Source organism: Cynara cardunculus (genome assembly GCF_001531365.2).
Source record: "Cynara cardunculus var. scolymus isolate 2C chromosome LG 9, CcrdV1, whole genome shotgun sequence".
In the NCBI taxonomy this organism is placed as follows: Eukaryota; Viridiplantae; Streptophyta; class Magnoliopsida; order Asterales; family Asteraceae; genus Cynara; species Cynara cardunculus.
This window is the reverse complement of record NC_037536.1, coordinates 17352133-17376027: the sequence shown is the minus strand read 5'-3', so window position 1 is coordinate 17376027 and position 23895 is coordinate 17352133. Positions and strand designations below refer to the sequence as shown.

At 35.0% G+C, this 23895-nt stretch overlaps 3 protein-coding genes across 4 annotated transcripts; 2 read left to right on the top strand and 1 right to left on the bottom strand.

Moving 5' to 3' along the window:
* Positions 1–2915: 2915 nt before the first annotated feature.
* On the top strand, positions 2916–7331 carry LOC112518217. Of its 2 annotated transcripts, none has more exons than XM_025125837.1 (5): positions 2916–3695; positions 4288–4739; positions 5697–5878; positions 6556–6622; positions 7062–7331. In XM_025125837.1, the coding sequence occupies exons 1-5, from the start codon at positions 2960–2962 to the stop codon at positions 7098–7100; spliced, it is 1476 nt and encodes a 491-aa protein (XP_024981605.1). In that variant the 5' UTR covers positions 2916–2959; the 3' UTR covers positions 7101–7331. The 2 variants fall into 2 exon arrangements, with proteins under 2 accessions (XP_024981605.1, XP_024981604.1); XM_025125836.1 differs by having other exon boundaries at positions 2916–3701.
* A 7970-nt stretch (positions 7332–15301) lies between these two features.
* On the top strand, positions 15302–16088 carry LOC112518545 (RING-H2 finger protein ATL73-like). Its single transcript, XM_025126278.1, has one exon. The coding sequence runs from the start codon at positions 15520–15522 to the stop codon at positions 16024–16026; it is 507 nt and encodes a 168-aa protein (XP_024982046.1). The 5' UTR covers positions 15302–15519; the 3' UTR covers positions 16027–16088.
* A 2623-nt stretch (positions 16089–18711) lies between these two features.
* LOC112517870 (extra-large guanine nucleotide-binding protein 3-like) lies at positions 18712–20628 on the bottom strand. The gene is made up of 3 exons (XM_025125241.1): positions 19969–20628; positions 19730–19833; positions 18712–18990 (listed from the first exon to the last, which is right to left on the bottom strand). The coding sequence occupies exons 1-3, from the start codon at positions 20626–20628 to the stop codon at positions 18720–18722; spliced, it is 1035 nt and encodes a 344-aa protein (XP_024981009.1). The 3' UTR covers positions 18712–18719.
* Positions 20629–23895: the final 3267 nt, after the last annotated feature.

Here is a 23895-nt window from a genome sequence, read left to right as displayed (position 1 = left end):
GAAGTAGAGACTGCAGCCGTTTAGTTTGTGTTTGGAGCCTTGAGTCTGTTATCTCTAGGGCGTCGGCTTGACCGAGAGTAAAGGAAAATTCGATTCGATGTTCGTAGCTTGCAAGTACACGCCTACCTTGCTATATTTACATATCCGGCCCTCTTACTATGGTAATCATTGTTTTTAGTCCCTATACCTATAGCCATTGGATTTCTTATGAAATATTATGAGGTTGTACGCATAGTATAGCGAGATATATCTCAATTTTAATGTTTTGTTTTATTATTATCTATATTGATATAATACGGTTTTTAGTGATTTTGATAAAGCGATAATGTTTTTATTTTTGAATAAGATGTGAATTTAAATATATCATAAAAATCTAGAAAAATAAATATTGATATTAGTATCAAATTTATAATTTAAAGTTCTGATTTTTTGTCTAATTTCTTTAATTTAATATTTTTTTTGTTTAATAATATAATTTTTTATAAAGATAATAAATAAGTATTTCATTATAACTAATGATTATCCTAGACGACGATGGAGATGAAATGCTGAAATTCCTGGTTTGGAACAACAATTTAACAAAATTCATGAATCAATAGATAAAAAAAATATGATTGTTTTTAAATGTCGGTAGCAGGTAACAAAGCAGACAAGAAATACAATGGTAGCACACAACGAAACACAATGAGGGTTACACCATTAACGATCGTAAAAAAAATTCAGAACATACAATGATGACATGGAACCCCCTTCTCTTACACATAAATCCACCCCCTAATGGTCATTGTGCAACCACAAGTTTGAATCGGGGAGCTGATTCAGCAGATACATACCTAATTGTAGTGGATCATTTCCGTGGTCAATTGACGCCTAATTTCTTATACTGCCCCAAACATCTGACTGCATTTTCCAAAAAAAACCGTCCTCAGTTCGGATTGCAAGCTGCAACTCGCCTGTATGAAGCCGGAATCGCTAGTAATCGTCGGTCAGCCATACGGCGGTGAATCCGTTGTCGTTTTAGAAATAATGGCCCAACTATATCATGAAACGTGTCTCTGTGGTGCTACGCTTATTTCAACGAATGACATCACGAGGTTCCTTTCAACACCGATATCTTATTTGGTATCACATCACATCTTTATTGCCATTGACTATCTATTTCCCTTGTACCAATGGTGGGACTTCGTACACGACAACACATAATCGTACTGAGTCGTTTGGCTTTATGATATTGTATATGTGTATCTTAAATGCAGTGAATTGATATGCATGCCTTTTGTATGGAACAAAGTAATAGGAAACATTGTATCATTTCGTGATGCGACACGAGTTAGATTTTGTTAATAAAGATAATCAAGGTTGAGTTTTTGCTGGATGATATGATGTGAAATTGAGATAAACTCTAATTATTTAAATAACAATGTATTCGATAGTAATATTTTCTAGGAGTGAGCATAGGCGGGTACCCGATCTTTTTGACAGGAACCGGAACCGAAACCGGAACCGGCGGTTCTTGAGATATTGGAACCGGAACCGGTTAAAGCGGTTCTTAAATTTTTAGAACCGGAACCGCCGGGAACCGGTTCCGGGTACCTGCTTCCTAAAATATTAAAATTTTATTGTTTAGAAATAAAAAATAAAACATTGCCAAAACACTAAATAAATAAGCAAGAATACAAATTATACAAAATAATTGTTACAAATATTGTTTAACGATTACAAACTATAATAGACTAATAGAAAATATTCAAAGTTTAACGATTACATATTATAATGGTAAATGTTCAAAGTTTAACGATTGCATACTATGAATCCAAGTGAATACACAATTTGAAAAAATACGAATAATTTTATATGGAGAATTTAGATGAAGAATGAAAATGACGACGTGCTTTCAAGATGTAAACCTAATATAAATTTGGTATTAAAAAATAATAATTATTTTTTTACTTGAAAAATACCGGGTACCGGGTGGGTAACGGTTCCGAAAAATTGAGAACCGGAACCGGAACCATTCTCAATCGGTTCCGTATTTTAGGAACCGGACCTGAACCACTCATATCGGTTCCGGTTCCGGAACCGGCAGTTCCAAGGCGGTTCCGGTTCCATAGCTGGGTACCCGGTTCCGCTGCTCACCCCTAATATTTTCAACACTCTGTTATGCGGTGTAGATCAAAGTGTTATCTTCAACCACAAAATTGAACTTTATATATATATATATATATATATTTGCTTTGATCATAACACACCATTCTTTTTCATAATAAACCTCTAGTAATGATAAACGAAATAACAAATACTGCTTAAGAGATTAAAGCAACCAAATACGAGAGGCATCACATGTAGTTGTCAGAGCATAGAAATGTGATGGCCCTGGTAACATGTAGGCAACAATATTTCCATATGTCTGAAGAAACCAGATCAAACCATATATGACAACTTGAATTGCAGTAGTTGGCACAAAGGTTGATAGTTTTGAATGCAATGTTGTCTCGTTTCCTTCTATTTGTAACATCTGTATCCATCAGAAGTCAGATTCAAAGAGGATATGCTTGAACACTGTATCATGAATTTAAGTTAGAGCTTCCACTCAGGCTAGTACTTCTTATTCCTTCATCTCGATAGTATTGACTCTTTTGAATGTCAACGAGTATCCATCTTCACATTGCAACACGATTTTGATGTTTGGACTCTGGTATTCTTGTCATTTAGTGTGGTTAATTTGAAAGTTGGAGGGTAATTTTTAACATGTTTTATAGTTGGAGGACATATTTGAAACTTTCTGTAAACTTTGGGAGGCAAATATTGACATCATACTTTATTGGGGGGTAAAATAAGACAAATCATGAAATTAGTAAGCGGAATTTGAATCGAACTTCAAAGGTCATTGCGCCATCTTGGAATTCAAACCCTAATTCAAAATCCCAATCGCTAATTTCTAAATTCGCAATTTCGTTCAATGGATATTGACGTATCTGGATGGATTCTTGAATTCCTTCTCCGACAAAATTCAGTCGATGATCGATCGTTGAACGACCTAATTCGCGTTCTTCCACTTCCCAACAACAATCCGAGACTCAAGAAGAGCTTACTCCTGCGAAAAATCGAATCGGATATCGAGAAAGGCACTATCTCCGAACGTACGTTCGAGTTTCTCGAACAAATTGAGGAATTGGATGTTAAAGAAGGAGAAGCTGAGGTTTCTGAAGCCATGAAGGCAGCTTATTGCACGGTCGCGATGCATTGTACCGTAAAATTTATCGAAGAGAGCGCTGGTGATAGCAAAGAGGAGTATGCTAGTACCGTGAGGAGGATTTGGGGTGGTCGGATTCGTGAGATGGAGAGGTCCGAGGTGGCGGAGAGAGTGGGATTGGTTCAAGATGACTTATTGCTTTGGATGAATGACATTGAGGCTGGAGTTTTGGATGCAGATGCGTGTGAAAATGTTTTGACAATGGTTAAAGGGTTGGATGTATTGGAGGTCCTTCGTGGTTATGTAAATGAGGCAAAGGAAAAGATGGGTCCTTCGTTTCTTGAATTGGCGTGCGAGACGATTTTGAATGATGATGCATTAAGCAAAACGATGGGTTTGGATGAAGGTGCAGAACTCAATAATCAGATCAAAGATGATGCACCCACTGTTGCTCCGGCTATTACACAGAACGTGGATGCAAATGCTGATAATAATGTCAAGGGTAATGGTAAGCTAAACTTCAAGCTTAAGAATAACATGTCAAATTCAAGACATGCAGCCTTTCTTCAGTATGTTTGTTTATTTATCTCCAGTTATGTTTATTTTGAAGTTTTCTCCATCACAAGCACTTGCTAAAGGTTAACTTTTTTTGTATTTTGGTTTTGATTTGATCTATTGTGTTCAAGAAAACTGTGAAAATAATCGTAATAGTTTTCAGCGAATTTGATATTGTAACCTGTCAACGTTACCACTTGCTTCTTTTCGTGTAAGTGGCTGATAGAGAAGCATGTGCAAATGTATCATATTGCTAGCTATGTTATTATTAGTTTGTTTCGTACATCAGCTGATATGCTAAGACCATATCTTGTACACTTGAGCCGCAGCAATAAAACTTGATGCTTCTGTTTCTGTTTGAGTTGGTACTTATTGTAAATGTAACATGTATATGCCTTCTGCATTAAGTTGGTTAAAATTTCCTTTTCTTTCTTTCTCGCATGCTGCTTCAGCATTTAGTTTACATGCCAATGTTTGGTCTTCTCAATGTTGAAGCGTAGCATTTTGAGATTAATGGATTGATGTTTATCTTCATGAAGAAGCATTGAGGGAGCCTGTACTACCCAGACACAAGCATGTTGCCACAAGATGCTCCAGAGGATCAGGACGTGAGACTCATAGAGGAGCTAAGATTGTTGATCCCATGGAGACATTCCGCAACAGATATGATAGCATTCCTACCCCTCAAGTGAAGAAAGTACAGAAAGACCTTAAGACCAGTTCTTTTGAACTACGTGCGGTGGTGCAGGACCCTCTTCTGGATGCATTACGCTATGCTGAATCTTTTAAAGCCAGCACAAGTGGAGAAAATATGGCTCAGGATCATGTTGTAGGTAATTCTAATAGGATTAATGTTGAAGCTCCTAGTTCCTCAAATGATAGGAACTGTAAAGCTTCAGAGGCCAATGGAGATGATGGTTTCTGCAGAGATCAAAACAAAAGGCCTAAACCTAGCTTAATGGAACGCAATAGCACTGCCCATACTCTTGAGGTAATGCATTCTGGCTTTTGTGCATACGATCTTTACTCCTGCATTTTCTGATTGTTTTATGTAATTCTTATTGACATATATATATATATATATATATACATATATATATTTCACTTTTCCATTTCTTAAATTATAGATGGTGCATCATTAGACCATGTCATTGTTAGTAGATGACAAGAAAGGTAGATAATGTTCTTTTAGGTGAAAATGCACCCTTTTTGCCCAAAATTTCATCACTGTAGGAATTGGGTTCAGAACAAGAAGCTTCGAGAAAACTGGTGTTTTCTGAATTATATGAAGCCAGTAAGCAAACAGCGAATCCATGAGTATCCAGGGAAAAACATAATATTTGACGGAAGAACGGGGGATCCTTTTGAACAACCTGTTATAATAGGAAAGCCTTATATTTGGAAATTTATTCATCAAGTTGATGATAAAATCCATGGGCGTTCCAGCGGACGTGGTTATTTGCAAGAACTTGTTGAATCCATCATTTGGGCTCATCATAAATTAAAAGTTGCTCCTGCCTCTTTAAATAATGTTGTTTGGCTCATCTCCTGGTACACTTAATAACTGATTTTTTACAGTCCATTATGAGCTTTCATTTAGTCTGTTGTTGACAAGCAGTATATGAACAACAATAAAAGTTGTCCTATATTGGGTATATGATTAGATGATCATTCATTTATTTCACCAGGACTAGTTGATCTGGATATCTATCGAACTTCTACACAACACTATCAATATTTCTAAACTTTGAGTGGACTTGTGAATATTTATCTTGTTTTTTGTGAATGCTATGACCTTTTATTATACATGAAAATATTCGGGTCCATGAGAAACTATTTTCAAATGCCTCCTGTTTGCAGTTCTGTTTTCTTGCCTCTTTGTTTGTCCTTGTAATTTTGTTCAAATGTATGTGTGACATCTGTAATCGGTTATTATGCTATTGCTTAGTGGAGCGACTCCATTGATAGCAGCTCTAAGGATGGGTCACCAGCAAGACCTCACTTGCCCAGCCCCAAAAAGAGAGCGGTCTCACCTTTAAGGATTTATAAAATGGAAAAACTCGCAAGGAAGAGAAAGAAAAAGAGATGGACCACCATAGAAGAGGATACTCTGCGGACTGGCATACTAAAGTACGTGATACTTGTTAAGGTCTCTTTTACTTCATTTTTTCTGTTTTCTATATCCCAAATTTATCAAGTCTGATCCATGTATATTATTGAAATCTAAATGCATAAAATTTGCTTGGTTTGTCATTTTCTTTTTTCAAATAATGTTATTGAATAAAATGCAACGAAGTTTGCCTTGGTTCATATTTAGTATAACAAATATCCCTTTTCTCTCAAATCTCAATCAATGTAATGAAGTTTCAAGATTTCTTATTTAATCTTTCACAATGTCCTGGTTAATGTGACACAGTTTCAAAATTTCCTAGTTTTTTAGCCATTTTGACTGATACCTTGAAGATCTTATAACATGTGATGACATGTATGCCAAGTTTATCTTTCACTTTGCTACGACTGTTTCGTTAACGGAACTCCATGCCACCAAATATGATAACATCAGCAGCCTACCAGTCAAAATGGGTACAAATTTGGAAATTTTGGGACTTTGTTACATCGACTTAGGGGAAAAAATTATTCGTTACACTAAATTGGGACTAAACAAAACTTATTTGCATTTTGATGCATTTTACTCTACTGAACATCACTAAAATGGATTTGTTAGGGTTACTTTTGTTTAAAGTTGGATGTCGGTGAAGACAAAATAAATGTAAATTTTCACTTTAGTTTTATGCTCATTTATGAAGGTATGGTAAAGGAAATTGGAAGCTGATCTTGAGTACGTATCGTGACATCTTCGAAGATAGAACCGAGGTAATACATTGTTGTCTTTGTTGAGATATCGCTCCCACCGTAATATATATATAGGGTTGGGTTCACGTGAGACCAATGGTTTTTCGTGAGATCCGTAAGACCAATTTATGTTCATTGATCAACTTTATAAGCTAATGATCTAAAGTTGTACGGTGGCAATTTTGTGATTATTGAGAAGTCTCGTGGCGTTTATGAATGTTCAGATTGTTAGATTGTAGATCTAATCCAAGGGTTGAAAATTGATCTTACGGGTCTCACGAAAAACTATTGGTCTCACATGATCCCAAGTCTATATATACATATATATATATATATATACATACATACATATATACATACATACATATACATATACATACATACATATACATATACATACATACATATATATATATACATATCTTGGTATTGGCATCAAGTTGGGAATTCATGGTTTCAGGTTGATTTGAAGGACAAGTGGCGAAATCTGATGCGCTGATGTTGATCGTTTTTGTGTTAAACGTTGCAAGATTTGCTTGAAAACAAGTGAAGGCAAATGAAATGGCTTCTTCCGTTAATATTGCAGCAGTTTCTGGCTGTCAGTTCATCCATCGGTATCCTTTCTAGGTGTGCTTTGATTGCGGGTTTAAAAACATTGCTTTTGGATGTTACCCTATGCATGTAGTGAACGGTGTAGCATTTTAGTAGAAATATCATCTACTTATATATCTATATTAATTTATATATGCATACCATTTACAAACTCAATAAATAAACTAGTTGCGGTGTTTATACTGTGTTGTTTCATAAGTGAAACGTTCAAGATTGTTTTGTGTGAAGAAAAAAATGTCTTGAACGTTTCACATATGATACAACACTTGTATAAACACTACATTTTCCAACGAATTGTTTCACATATGAAATAACACATGAAAACTGATTTGTAACTTCGCAAAACTAATAACAAATTGTTGAGTTTATAAAAGGGGATTCTCTCTCTCTCTCTCTGTCTCCATACATATATATATATATATATCATATGTGTGTGTATATATATATATATAATATAATATATTATGAGGTTTAGGGGAAAATCCCCCAACAAATGAAAAATTGAGAAACATTCTTATAACTATTCATCTGTACGGTATGTACGTGTGCATACAAGTAAAATCTATGTTTCTTGGTTTCAATATACGCGTGCATACCAAACAAATTAATAGTATACACATATGCATACCATGTAGATGAATGATTACTAGAAAAAAAAAGATATTTATTATACTAAATAAGAACTAAATCAAATTTCGTTACACTTTGCTTAAGAAATATTGTCAAGCTTGAAAAAGTTGAGCTGAGGCATGGCCCTGCAACCCAAGCTTGTATTCGCTGTATTGGGTTCGTTAACATAAGATTGTATAACATTAAACTCGTTAAATTAAAAAAAAAAACCCTCTTTAAAACGTTGTAACTAGCTTTTCTTGTAGAGATGGTCAAAAATCGATCATGGGCTGAGCCCAAATTAGTCCCGATCTAAGTAATCAATTTCATAACGAGTCTTGGTTGAAAAACCAAAGCCCGCTCAAGCTTACCCATAACCGGTCCGTGCCCAAACTGGTTCATGTTTTTATTTTAAATCGATTGTTACAATATAATTTTTTTTTTGAATATTATTAGCATATAAAAATGTTATTCAAATACACTTTAAAATATGTAATTTATTCAATCAAATACACTTAAAAATATGTCTCATTGTAATTTTGTTTAAAATTTACATCCTTGGCTCCTCGCATTCTCCATAATAGAAATTGGTCTTCATCTTCGAATCTTCCATCAATGAAATCCTTGTGTTCCTTGAAGATTAATAAGAGCCTTACATATTGTGTTGTCACTTGTCGGTTCAAATCAGCATCGAACGTCCATATTCCACGTCGTCCATCGACTCAAATCACCTTCTGCCTACTTTAACCCGGACATGTTTTTTCGACGTGACACCTCAAGGTTGAATTTCCTTCGGCCGTGAAGAGAGCTTGACACATTTTTTGCATTGTGCCTCCCTTTTCCCGCTTGCAAGAACCACCATGTTGTATGAATTCTAAATCTCGGACTTTCTTCCGTGGAGAACTTTGGCAATGGGATCGTTGACGTCAGATGTATCATCATGAGAGGTCATTTTAGAAGTAGGGGTTGTTAAAAAAACGAGAGGAAGAGATCTCAAGTATGAGTTATTAAAAAACCGAAATCGAATACGAGTCTAGATCACAAATTATAGCTAAAGTTATGAAAGTTCTTTTTGCGTTTGTAAGTCAGTATCTTCCCTCATACACCATAAGACTTATATACAGTGTTGATGGGCTAAAAGGGACAAAAAGAGAGTCAAAAATGAAAAAAGTCATAAAATGACTACAAAAAATGAGGGGCCTTGGCTAGAAGCGACGAGGGGGGGGGGGCGGCTTTGGCAGAAGCTACGAAAAGAGGGAAGGGGGCATAACAAGGACCGAGAATCTTACTCGATAAGAGTGTATAACAAGGACCGAGAATCTTACTCGATAAGAGTGTATAACAAGGACCGAGAATTTTACTGGATAAGAGTGCTTATCAAGGACCGAGATCTTACACTATAAAAGGCACAACAATGACCAGGAATCTTACAATGTAAGAGGCATAACAATGACCGAGAATCTTATACTGTAAGAGACATAACAATGACCAATAATCGTACCTACTAAGTGAGGAAGAAGACTCTTGCCCGATAAATGCTTATCAGATAAAAACCGTTTATTAATAATCAATTCTAATAAGAGAACGAGCAAGCAGAAAGTACAAATCTATATACAAGACCATGATGGAGATGCACATTCAGTACACCAGAATCATTCTGTAGAAAGTTTTAAAGAAACTGTTTGAACTTAAATCAACCAAAAATCCTCATTTTTCTTATTTTTGAAGAACCTATTAAAGATGCTATGTATTGTATACTTGAAAAAGAATCATCAAGACTCCCGATTTCACTTGGTCGCAGGGGCGGACCCACACTAGTGGATAAGGTGGCACAGATCACCGTTTCGTTCTTCCGTTGTAGTGTAAATTTTTTTAGGGTTGTGAAAAGTGTCACTGTCCAAGGATGAATAAAAATTCCCTTGTGGCCACGGAAGTTCAAATACAGTGACTCCGGGCTATCTGCAAAACAGATGGTCGTCTTGAGATTAGTCGGCTCGCATAGCGGGTTGGATATTCAGGTTAATAAAAAAAAGTGTCACTGTATCATTTTATTATGTGTAACCATATATATTTTGATTATACAATGAGAATACAAGTTTCTTTTGGTAAAGTTGGTTAACAAGATTTTCTCCCATCTTAGGTGTAGGTTCTAATCCCGTCGGTGTCATTTGCTTAACTTTTAGTTTTCAATTTCAGATTTATTATGTTTTTTGAAAAAAAAATTACGATGAAATACTCGAACACATGATGTTACATATGAAAATTAAGTATTTAATCAACCGATTAATGACGATTACGTGAAAAATATCTGTATTTTTGTTTTTCATAATCAGATTTTACAAAAAAAATTCTAACTCTATCTCTGCTTGGCTGTGCATCTCTGTATTCCTTATGATAGTTGCATAAGTATTAATGTCATTTATTTTGAACAAATTTCAATTGTTTAATTAAAGCCAACTGGGGAAAAGAAACTATTAACAACCACAACTTAAACAAACACACCCGTACGCATGCACGCATGCATACACACATATATAATGACATCATGTTTTTTCATCACGTATGTATATAAGTTATTGTTGAAAGTATACACCAATATTCGATCAACTGATATCCTTTTAACGAGACTCAATATTGTCTCACGAGAACGATTGTGGTAAACGAGGGTATAATGGTCATTTCACTAGGTATCTTGAAAAACTGATTCGTTTGAGAGAAACCAGAAAATCACTAATCTGCCCCTTTCACTGATCACTTTAATGTTTTTGCGCCATAAATTGAAGAAAAAAGCCAAAATACCCGGATTTTTAGAGAGACAATTCTCTGAAACCCCTTATTTTTTGCGAGTTTATCAGAGCGTGACACTTGTTCGATCAAAAGTGCAATTCTTGACACCTCTGTAAAAAACATTGTAGCTCTCTAAATATCCGTTTTTGCAAGCTCCTCTTTATTTGACACGTGTCCCAGGAAAATTGCATTTTGTCTTTACTAGCTGACAACTCTCTAAAAATCACTCTAACTCTCTAGACCCTTCAAGATCTATCATTACAAAGCATATAAATGTAAAATAAATCACATAAATCAGACAAAAAACTAAGGAGCCGTTTACTAAATGCTTACCCGGTAATTTTTTTCATTGGATGAACATGGCAAGGACCAAGAATCTTACCCGGTAAGAACGACGACAAAGATGAAAAGTCTTACCCGGTAAGTGAGGGTGACGACTCTTACCTGGGTAAACGCTTACCATGTAAATTGTTGCATATGATACGTTTTGATATACTACAATCTTACCCAATAAAATAAATTATAGTGTTGACTCCAAATGTTAAGCACTTACCGGGTAAACATTTAGGTAAACTGCCCCTAATTTTCTAAATATGAATCTCATATTTAAAAAGTCCGATATTTCCATCAAAACATGTTTTAAAATTCCAATGCTATTATATCTATCATTACAAAACATAAAAACGTAAAAAAAAAAAAAAAAAAACTCAACTTTCTAAATATGAAACTCATATTTCACAAGTTCGATTTTTCCACCAAAACATGTTCAAATTACAGATGCCACAAGACATATCACTACAAAGCAAAAAAACGTAAAAGAACACGTAAATCACCATTATGTAGAACTTGCAAAACATGAAACTCGAAAAAGACACGTTTTTGTAAAAGAAATACACATATTGGGGATAAATTAGTGATTATGACCTAGTTATTTGCCATCAAATATGTGGATCCGTTGCCGAAATCATCGATTTCTTAACTAAAATCACCAAATTTTGAGAGAATTCTATGTTAGACAAACAGGGGTTTGACCAATTTTGATTTTTTTTTTGTTTATAAAGTGGAGACCATCTCTACAAAAATAAGGGTATTTTTTAATTAACCTGGATATCCAACCCGTTATGCGAGTCGACTAATCCCAAGATGACTACTTACTTTGCAGATAGCCCGGAGTCACTGCATTTGAACCTTCGTGGCACAAGGGGATTTTTATTCCTTCTTAGATTTGAACATATGACCTCTTGGTACTTTTGATCTTTGGAGAGACACCTCTCTAAAAATCAGGTTAATTTGCTTCTTTTATTAATTAGGAACTAAAATATTAAATTGATTAGTAAAAAGGGGTAGGTTAGTGGTTAACCCTAATAGAAATCCCTTTGTGTGACATTCTTAAAATGTAGAGGGCTAAACTAGATTTTGAACAACCTTCAAGGGTTTATTATTGTTATATTTAAATTACAAAGGGCCAACATAGATTTTGCACAAAACCTTAAGGGTTTGTTTGTAAATATAGAATAAATCAATTTACAAAATGGCTAGAAAAGAATGAATCAAATTTTTATGGGGTTTACCCAAAATATATAATATCTATATAGAGGTTGATTATTATACAATCTTTGTCATTTGTGCAACTAATACAACCCAATCTCAACCGTCCATTTCATTTGATTAATATGCGATTTTATAGAGATTTTGATTATTTCCTAATATAAAGTATTAATCATAATTAATGAACCGTATTCATCTTCCATAAATATTTAAATCATAATAAATGAACTCTAATCATTTCCATAAATATTTCAATTTATTGGGTTGCATTGGTTGTACAAATGTGATAGATTGTATTTGAAATAAACCCTATCTATATATATCACAAATGTTTATACATACTTTTTATTTTTAGTGAGGTTTGAATATCTGATTTTTTTAAAGACTGTATTTTATCAGTAACCTGGACATCGCTAGATAAATGACCAATTGATCGCTTAAGATTCAAATCTTTATGTTTGCAATGCCCTTTTTTTCTTGATTAACCTGGATATCCAACCCGCTATGCGAGCCGACTAATCCCAGGGCGACCACCTGCTTTACAGATAGCTTGAAGTAATCGCATTTGAACCTCCGAGGCCACAAAAGGATTTTTATTCCTCCTTGGATTTGAATCTGGGACCTCCGTGACCCCTTTTTTTACCCATATATTAAGTTTATACCTTTTTTTCCGTTTTACATAATAAGTCATCTATAAAATTCCGTTAGATGTTAACGTTGCATCTCCTGTGGTGCTGACGTGTAAGCAAAGGTGACTTGAGCAACGAAATTATGGGTAACTTATTACGTAAAATGGAAAAAAACTACATAAAAATATGTTGTTGTTATTTATTTATATTGTTGAAATAAAAACTATATTTAAGGTAGATTGTATTACGTGTATTTAACTCTATTTTCCATTAAATGTTTGAATACAACGTGAAGTTCAAGCGGGGCCACGATGTCTGAAAATATCAAGAGAGACTTTGTAAAGTAGGGTGTCGTTGATAACGACCCTTCAACTTGATTCAACCATCTAAACGCTACTCGATTATCTCAAACCACATCAACAAAATATTTATTACTGTAAAACAAACAACGTTACAAAACCTGTATTAATCATATTAAAAACAATGTATTTATAATTGTTTTCGTTGTCTTTATTATTTCAATCGTCAATTTAACAAACGAGAATATATATTATTTTTATTAAGTTTTCGGTAGGGTTTTTGTGGAGGATGTAAATATGAGTCGTTTTCTGTATTTATGTGTAGTCTCTGTCGTTGATCGGCATACATTTGTTTTCCATCGACAGACGAAGCTCGAAGGAAGTGGGGAGAGATGAGGGTGGTTATCACTATAACCATCCACCACCACTTCTACCATCGACACGTCGGCCACAACTAACTCCTCCACCATTGTCAGCCTTCATCACCACCACTGTTCGATATCTTTACATCTTCCACAACCATCGTGTCCACTGGCGACCACAACCTTTACCTCCACCACCGTTGTAGCTATAATAACCTCCACTATGTCTCTTACACACCATCTTCACATCCTCTAAATTCATGTTGTTCACCGGCACCACCATCACCACCTCTATCTCCACCACATCAGCACCACGACTACCTTCTCAACCACTGCTGACCGCCACCACCACTGTCCACTATTATCACATCCTCTACATTCATCGTTGTCCACTAGTCACCACCGCTTCTACTCCCACAACCATTGTTGTTGTAACAACAATCTATCGCGCCTCCGCCAATTAATAAAAATTGTCCAAACCGAAAAAAAAACATATTTTTTCCTTTGTCCCAATCAAGTTTTTTTTCGAACTAACATCAGTTATATCAAATTCTTCATCCGAATGTGGTACTATTATATGTGTATGAAAATAGTGTAAAGATGTTTATAAATTAAATTATTTAAATATTTACTTGACTTATATTATTTATATATAATATATATATAGGGTTGGGTTCACGTGAGACCAACTTATTTTCGTGAGACCCGTGAGACCACATTTTTACACTTAAAACTTCACAGCAAAAATGTTGTGAAGGTTAAAAGAAGTCGAACCTGCACAGCAAAAACATTGTGAAGGTTAAAAGAAGTCGAACCTGCACAGCAAAAACATTGTGAAGGTTAAAAAAAGTCACCTTCACAACATTTTCTTGTGAAGTTTCAAGTGTAAAAAAATGGTCTCACGGGTCTCACTAAAACAGGCTGGTCTCACATGATCCCAAGTCTATATATATATATATATATATATATATATATATATATATATATATATATATAATCATACAATTTATAGGGCTTTGTCTAGTCCTATCTTATCTAGCGCTAGTCATACGAAATACTAGATAAACAACTTATCATTCCAGTATGGTCTTGTCTTATTCTGTTTAGTCTAGTCTTATACAGTCCAATCTGATCCTGTCCGCTAACCAAATGCTACATTCTTAAAGGTTCATCCACTCAGCAAAAATCCTGAGTCCCTGGCAAATTTTTGCCTTCCTTTTTTTTTTTTTCTTCCTATTTTAACCTACACTTTAGCATATTCATTGAAACAAAATAACTGTAAAATTTCTATTTTAACAGAGATGTCGAATATGGTTTTTGAATTAAATTTCCATATCTACCGGAGAGGCCGTTTACCAAACACTTATCAGGTAAGTGCTTACCGGTAAAATTCAACATTATCATTTTCTTACCCGATAAGATTTTAGTTTACCAAAACGGCATTGAATACAACAATTTCCCTAGTAAGTGCTAACCGTGATAAGAGTCATCGTCCTCACTTACCGGATAAGACTCTAGCTTGGTTCTTATCTCGTTTTTACCGGGTAAGATTTTTGGTTCTTATCATATTCATCCGATAAAATAATGTAACTTAATAATCACTTACCAAGTAAACGTTTGGTATGTATTGGTTTGAATTCATTTGGCGAACACTCATCCTTAAACGTAGAGGATAATGACAAAATAAGAATTAAAGTCTGAAGATGATGAGACACTAACTTAACCGTGCGATGCTTTAACGTGTGGACATATTAGTCTCTTGTCATCAACCAATCATATAGTTCCACGTGTCCAGCATGTATCATCTCAAATTCCAAAACCATCTTCTCTATGCAAATCAAGTAATCAACCACAACCCCCCTTCTCTCTCTCTCTCTCTCTCTCTCTCTCTCTCTCTCTCTCTCCTCACTTGAGCCATGGCGGACGTCCTTGGATGCCCACCATCTTCTTTAACCTTTATGCTTCATTTTTCTTGATTCCATCCATCAATTTCTTTGCCTTTTCAATCTTTCAGTCTTGCTGCCATTTCCCCGACATTTCTTTTTTCCTAAAGTCACCTTCTTTAGTAACTAATGATTCCGGCCACGGTGGTGCACCGCCGGATACTGCAAACGGACGTCAAGGTTCCGCCGTCAGCAGCCAACGGAAGTTCACCAGACGGTAGTTACACCGGTGGTGACGACAGTTTCGACAACAACATGATGATCATACTTGCCGTTTTGCTATGTGCATTGATATGTGCCCTCGGGCTTAACTCGATCGTTCGTTGCTTTTTTCGGTTCGGCCGAACGTTTGTTTTGGAGAACCCTGGAGTACAAGCCACCACCGGCGTCGTGGCTTCGAGTGGCCGGAAAAAGGTTTTGTTGACTGAGATTCCGGTGGTGGTTTATGGGCCGGAGATGAAAATTCCGGCCACCGATTGTCCGATTTGCCTCGGAGAGTTTACCGAAGGCGAAAAGATGAGGATGTTACCAAAGTGTAAACATTGGTTTCATGTTAAATGTATAGATAAATGGCTTCTTTCACATTCATCTTGTCCAATATGTAGGCAGCTTATATTTGAACTAGATGAGGCTTAATTGCAATTATAAAGCTCATTTTGTGATTTTTGCAAGATATGATAAATTTTATAGCTAATTTTGTAAATGTGTTATATATGAGGGGCCTGAATGTTAATATCTGTATATCAGAGGATGTATATTGAATATCTAACAGAATATGGGTGGATCACAAAAAATCTATGGTAGAAGTTGCATAATGCCCCTTGAACTTTCTAAAGTGACACAATGATCCATTATAGTAGCAAACTTTAAATTTTTTGCATCACATTGTTACGAATTTCGGTTTTAGTTAGCGGGGAGTCATGTCGTTCGATGGATATAGAACGAACGTTATCGAGATCATCATGTCGTTAGCATTTATAGTTTTACGTAGCATTTTTATTACATCTGAAAGATGAAAAAAACGATATTTGAAGTATATAGAAAACGATGACAATCAAAGGCTTGGATGAAATCGACACGTAAAATCATGTATTTTTAAAGGGTAGTCCTCAAAAGTGACCAAAATAGACGTAGAAACGAGAAAATAACCAAGGTTTTTCATATTTGCACAAAATGACGACCTAAATTGTTAAAAGAATTCGTCATTGACGAAATGACACGTCGCACTCTGTCATTAGTTGGCAATTTCAAGAAATCACCAAGAACCTCATAATTTGGGGATTTTTATGGGTTTTTTCATTTATTTTTTAGAAAAGTGAGTTTCACCTTTGACATTAATGAGAAAATGACCAATGACGAGTTCCTTTGGCGATTTGACTGATCATTTTGTGCAAATATGAAAAAAGTTGGTAATTTTTTCACTTCTTATATCTATTATGGTCATTATGGGGAATACTCCTTTTCTGAATATTGTTATGTAAGGGGCCGTTTACCAAATGCTTACTCAGGTAAGTCCTTACCAAGTCACATTCTTTTACTGGATGAATATGGCAAGGACCAAGAATCTTACATGGTAAGAGCGAAGGCAAGGACCGAGAGTCTTATCCGGTAAGTGATGGCGAAGACTCTTACCATGGTTAGCGCTTACTGGGTAAAATTATAACATACGATGTCGTTTTGGTAGACTAAAATTTTACCCGATAAATAAGCGATAGAGTTGAATTTGCCTGTTAAACATTTATCAGGTAAGTGTTTAGGTAAACAACTCCTAAGTTGTAGTAGTCGGCTTCAGTATCTTGTAGTCTTGTATTATATCATAAATTTAGTTTCGAGTATGTTTATTTAAAATCTTAAACATGTAATATGTTGGGGAATTTGGGTTTTGTGTTTGAAAAATTTGGATAAGTTTTGGAATGGTGAATTCTGAATCATCTTTTAAATACAATATTTCGCTCTTAGATTGCCTTCGGTTATCACAAAAGTAGTATTGAGATAATCCAGAAATTAAATACACGAATTAAAACACACACATACACACACACTAGATCAACCATTTATGTATTTATAAAAAGAGATTGACGGTTATGGGTGATTTGGTGGTTAATATGTAACTGCATTACAGTTACAATCAGAGATGGCCAAATGGCCCGGCCCGGGACTGGCAGAGGACAGGGACCGATTGGGACCTCCGATTAAGGATCGGTGATGGTTTTTAGCCAAAAACAAGGCCCGACCCGGGACCGGTTATAGGCCCGACCCGATTCTTTTTCAAAAAAAAATGTATTTTTAACTTTTGAAGCGTATTTGATTGAAAATCAAATTACAAATTTACAACAAAAACACATTTTTTAAGTGTTTGATTGAAAACCAATTATAAAACTACAATAAAACGTATTTTTTAAGTGTATTTGATTGACTTAATTAGATATTTTAAAGTGTATTCGAAATAACATTTAAGTATTTTTTTAAATTTATCAAAAAGAAATTTTTTAAAAAATTGAAAAGAAAATGTTTTTTTTAATATAGGACCGGTTTGGGCCCGGCCCGAGACCAGGTTACAAGTACCCTTAATCGGGCCTCAATATTTTCGACGAGACCAAGACCGGTCCGGATTGTTACTGTTTCAGCACATGACCGATTTGTGCCCGGCCTGACTCGGGCAGGGACCGGTTTTTGGCCATGTCTAGTGACAATCACTAATGGATAAGATTCAACGATATTTACAACTGACTCAGAGGCTCTAAATTTCGTGTAGAACGTCCCAGAACTTAGAATTTCCAAGTAAACCTCTTCTTAAAATTCTTAGATGTTTAGCACTACCGTTAGCGGCACTAGCCCTAGGACCCTGCAAGGGGACGCGATAGCGATCTAAGATGATATATGCAACATTAGTAAACGTGCATTTCACACAACCTACTTCACATTGTGTTCTGTATCAATCTCAAGTGAATCATAATCACACCAACATCGATTGATAACACTGAAATCACCGACACAGTAACATTAAAAAAGATATAATTCATAAATCCTAAAATATATATACTCCCTCTAAATGAAACTAATAAAACAATTAAATATAAAAATTAAAATTCATTAAACATTAGATCCACCAAGTACAATATCCATAGTAATAGATAATATATGAAAAACAAATTAAAAAATTAATTGAGACATAAAAACTTTGACAAAATTACCCCTATTAATTTTCATATTTAAATGAAATTATAAGGGAGAATATTGTCAAAATTTCCAATATATTTGGCCAAAGTTGGTTTTTCTCTAAAAATTAAAATGAAAATGAAAATTCCAAGTTTATAATTAATTATTTTTTAAAAAGGAAGGTGATGACGTGTGGGGGTAGCATAAGGGGTATAGTCAGGGGTAGTAACGAAAGAAGGTGGGCCGCTTGGAATATGGGCCCTATTTGGTGTTCTTGGTGGGCCCAATGGGCTTCTTGATTTAGACATCATTACGCTTCTGTTCTCCGCTGATCTTCTGGGCCCCTTTTCGGCCCATTTAAGTTCTTGGATCTTTACTCCATTTGGGTACCCACTGAAACAGCTTGACCAATACCCCGTATTCCCTGCTCTATGTATGTACCTACATATAAAAAATATACAAGTCTAGTTCACTTCATTATGTATACATATACGTGTATATATATATATATATATATATATATATACACGGTTGGGTTCTGGTGAAACCAATTTATGGATGATTGATATGGCTCATCATCGGTTAGTTATTGCATTTTTTTTTCTCATTGTTGGGCTCGTAGTTCTTACGGGGTGGAGATGATGGGGTCGGTCCATGGATTTTCCTTACTTTGCAGACCGTGAATATTCAGATACGTTCCATGAAAGTTATGTGTGTGCTTCCCGTGAAGGTTGGATGTGTTTTACCTATGAATATTTGTTGTGTTTTTTTCGTATTTATAACGTGAAGGTTTGGTATTGTGAAAGTTTAGTGTTTTTTTGTGAGTAAGGTTCGGTGTGAAGGGTTAACGGGATAAAATAATTCATCCCAAGGCTCTAATTAGTCTTATGGGTCCCATAAAAACTGGTTTGTTTCACATGATCCCAAGTCTATACATGTATATAGAAGAAATCAAATGAGAATTGGGGAACTACTTATATATATAGTATATATATATTCAGGGTTGGGTTCCGGTGAGAATCGTAAGAAAAGATCTTCATCATTGGATCAGTCCTAAGATGTACAAGATACATCAGATCAATTCCCTTCTAAAAGTATAATTCTTGGATAATATGAGATTAAAGGTGATAAAAATAGCTTCTCACACGATTTTCACCATGTATATATATAAAGTAGTTACCTTTGACTGAATTTTCTTCCGAGACAGTCAACGCACTTTCTTCCTTCAGTCATCTCTCCCATGCCGATGTTCAAGCATTGTCTGCAATACACTCTTCCACAAACCTAATGATCATGAAGACAAACATCAGAAGCTACTTATATACCCCTCGATATATATATATATATATATATATATACGCACACACATGTATATATATATATATATATAGAGAGAGAGAGAGAGAGAGAGAGACGTACAAGGCAACGGTTACGAAATATATAGATATAGACACTGCAGACAGTGCAAATATTGGAGTGAGGGATCCCAGGACGACGTCGTGAGGTCTTCTCTTGGTACATGGATGTCATGCTCATACCACTCATCATACTCATGTCATCATACGCCATGCTATTCTCCATCACATGATGCCCATGATGATTCCCATGTCCATGACTCTTCATCCCATGCTGATCACCATGACCATAAAAATCATGTCCTCTATTCCCATGTTGCCTTACCACCACCTCCTCCACTTGGTGGCCGCCATGGTGCCTGTAACCACTCCCCGGCGGCAAAGAAAGAGTCGGTGGGTCCGCCGTTACACGGTGGTGGTGATGCGACGGAGCAGTCGTGGTGGAAGCTGCTTCTAAGCCTCTACTGAAATCAAGACTGGGTATCTTGGCCAAATGTTGTGGTGGAAAGTGGTGGTGTTTAGGAGTGGTGGATTCAGATATGGGATCCATTTTCTTAGTGGTGGGCATCGGCGCCGACGGTGATGGTTTCTTTTTTCCGGCCGACAGATTCTGTGAAACTTCTGCAAAATCTTGAAAAGTTAGGTTTACAGAATCATCAGGGACACCCAGATACAACTCTTCCAGCTCTCTTCGAGCTTTAGCCAATGTTTCTCGATCCCCCATTGTTGCAGAATTCTAGAGAGAGAGAGAGAGAGAGATTAGTAAGAAATGTGGGGATGGAGTTTTCATATATGTAATGAAGATCCAATGATTGATAAAAGCCAAGGCTTTGGCCGGTCGTTGATGGAGATATTAATATGCATAAAAAGTTTACAGAGGAGAGAGATTCTTGGGAGAGATTCTTGGGAGAGATTTGTGGGGGAGAGAGAGAGAGAGAGTCATTCGGCAGACTTGCGAGAAACATCAAAGAGTAGGTTAAGAATGTAAATCCCAATGCAATGACTTCATTTGATTAGACAGATACTTTTAGGGTAATTTACACTTCTGGTCCCTATAATTTTCACTCACTATCTCTTATGGTCCCTATAATTTTCACTCACTATCTAGTGTCATCTAGCAGTCGTTGCTCCAATAAACTAATTAGATGATTATGGTTTTCATTTTGTTTCGAATTTGGTCCCTATGGTTGTTAATTTGTTTCAAATTTAGTTCATCTTGTTAACTCCGTTAAAAAACTCAGTTAAGTCGAGTAGTAAGTTATTCGAGTCGGGATCGAAAAAGAATATCAGACTCGAGCTCGAATATTTTTTGGATTATCGAGTTCGAGCTTGATGCTCGTTTATGGGTTCGAACTCATGATCGATTAACTCGTTTATAGGGTTGAAGTTGAAGTTTTTTTATGTTTTTATTGTATGATTTATGAACATATGAGCATGTTTGGCTCGAAAAATGTTTGCTCGAATGGTTCAACTAGACTCGATTCAACAAATTTAATCAAGATTTCGAACGAGCCGAGTCGAACATTGTTGTTATGAAGGTCGACTCCTTAAGTTAAAAGAGGTCTATTTTGTGTTTGAGATCGACTCGAGTTCGAGAATTATTATGCTCATACTCGAGTAGCTCGTTAAAACTCGACTAGCTTACACCCTAATTCACAACACGAGTTGTGTGGTAGCTTCACCTTTCATCCTAAGAAGTATCAGTATGAGTTCGACAACGGAGAGTAGACCGTCCTAACCACTTTAAATAAGTTTACATACTCGTATTAAGGCTATATGTTTGACAAACTAATTGATAAGGTAGTTATTGACTGAAATGCTAGATGTGTCGAAAAGTCAGTCGTTAACTAATATGCTAGTTATTAGTGGGTAAGCTAACTAATAAACTGTTTACTAAAACTTACCCCGTAAGTACTTACCAGGTAATTTTTCTCACCGGATGAACATGGAAAGACCAAGAATCTTACCCGATAAGAGCGATGATAAGGATGGAAAGTCTTACTCTGTAAGTAAGGTGGATAACTCTTACCCGGGTAAATGCTTACCAAGTAAACTGTTGCATATTGATTAACATATATTTTTGTTTCACATTTACTTGATTCATAATGTGAACATTTTTGACGTGATTTTGTGTTTCACATTGTGAACTGAATACATAACACATTAGGAAACAAATATATGTTAACCAGTTCATTGAGTACTATATTTGGATGAAAAAAAATCATGTAAGACAAAACCTAAGCATAAAAGTTCTCATGGGTCTCATAAATTTTAGAGTTTTTAAATGATTAAATCCCGATAGATATATACATATGTGTAAATATGTATATATATATATATATGTGTGTGTGTGTGTATCACATGATCTGGATGATAACATGTGTCTCTAAAGTATGCCAGTATCGGTTTCACAATTAGCGTACAACAGCTTGCGTTTGAACGATTTGAAAAAAAAAAAACATTTAATTAAAAATATTTTTGGAAAATAAAAAAATGTTGGCCGGACAAATAAAATAATCATTTTATGACAATTGGATTTGGATAGCAACAATCGAAGAACATTTAAAATTATTAATTTAATATATATATATATATATATATAGAGAGAGAGAGAGAGAGACTTGGAATCATGTGAGACCAATTTGTTTTCGTGAGACCCGTGAGACCATTTTTTTATACTTGAAACTTCACAATAAAATGCTGTAAAGGTAACCTTCACAGTGTTTTCGCTGTGAAGTTTCAAGTGTAAAAAGGTGGTCGGTCTCACGGGTCTCACGGAAACAGACTGGTCTCACATGAACCCAACTCTCTCTCTATATATAGACTTGGGATAATGTGAGACCAATGGTTTTTCATGAGACCCGTAAGACCAATTCTCAATCTTTGAATTAGATTTACAATCGTTAGATCTGAACATTCATAAACGCCACGAGATTTCTCAATAATTACAAAATTGTCACCTTGCAACTTTAGACCATTAGATCATTAGCTTATAAATTTGATCAATAAACATAAATTGGTCTAACGGGTCTCACGGAAAACTTTTGGTCTCACGTGAACCCAACCCTATATATATATATATATATATGTTTTTTTTAACCTTACTTTTTGTGTTAACTATATAAACCAGAATGGTCCAATAGGAATCCATATTGGTTCATGGTTAATAGTTTATTAAATATTTAATAAATAGGGGTAAATTAGTAAGAATATGTTTACAAAATATGAGAGTTGCATTGTTCCTAAAATTTGGTTCTTTTTAAATTTGTACGTGTATTTAACATATTATGATGGATGATGTCCTTAACAAATGAAATTTGTATTTGCGTTTAACATGTTATGATGGAGTTACATTGTTCCTTGTTCATTGTGTTCACCAGTCACACATACATACAGATTCAGGTATATGTTCATTAATGAACATTTTCATATATGTTTTATTTTCATTGGTGAACAATGTTCATAAGTTACTCATATATAACAATTGTTCATTAATTCACACCATTCATAAGTTACACATTACATACTAATAAATGAAGGAATAATTAAAACTTGATGTTGGTTTCAAAACGATAGAGTAATTACTGAAAAAATAATTAATGTTAAAAGAAAACTTCCTAATTTTTTTTTCAAAATTATCTTGTGTTCATGATTGTTCACCTATGTTTATTAAGTATCATTTTTTAATTTGTTACAAAAATTCCATTATGAATTTTATCCATAGATTACAAAGATTAAATGTTATGATTGGTTCATAAAATTAACACGATATATTAAATTAACAAATAAACTCACCCATAAATATATATATATATATATATATATATTTATTTATATATATAGGGGTGAGTTCAAATAAGAACACTCAGTTTGTAAAAACCGTGAAAACCTTATTCAACCAATCATAATTTTTCATTTTGTTTATTTTTTTGTAATTATTAAAGATTGATTAACCATTTTTATTGTGGAGGGTGTTAATCATGGATATTAT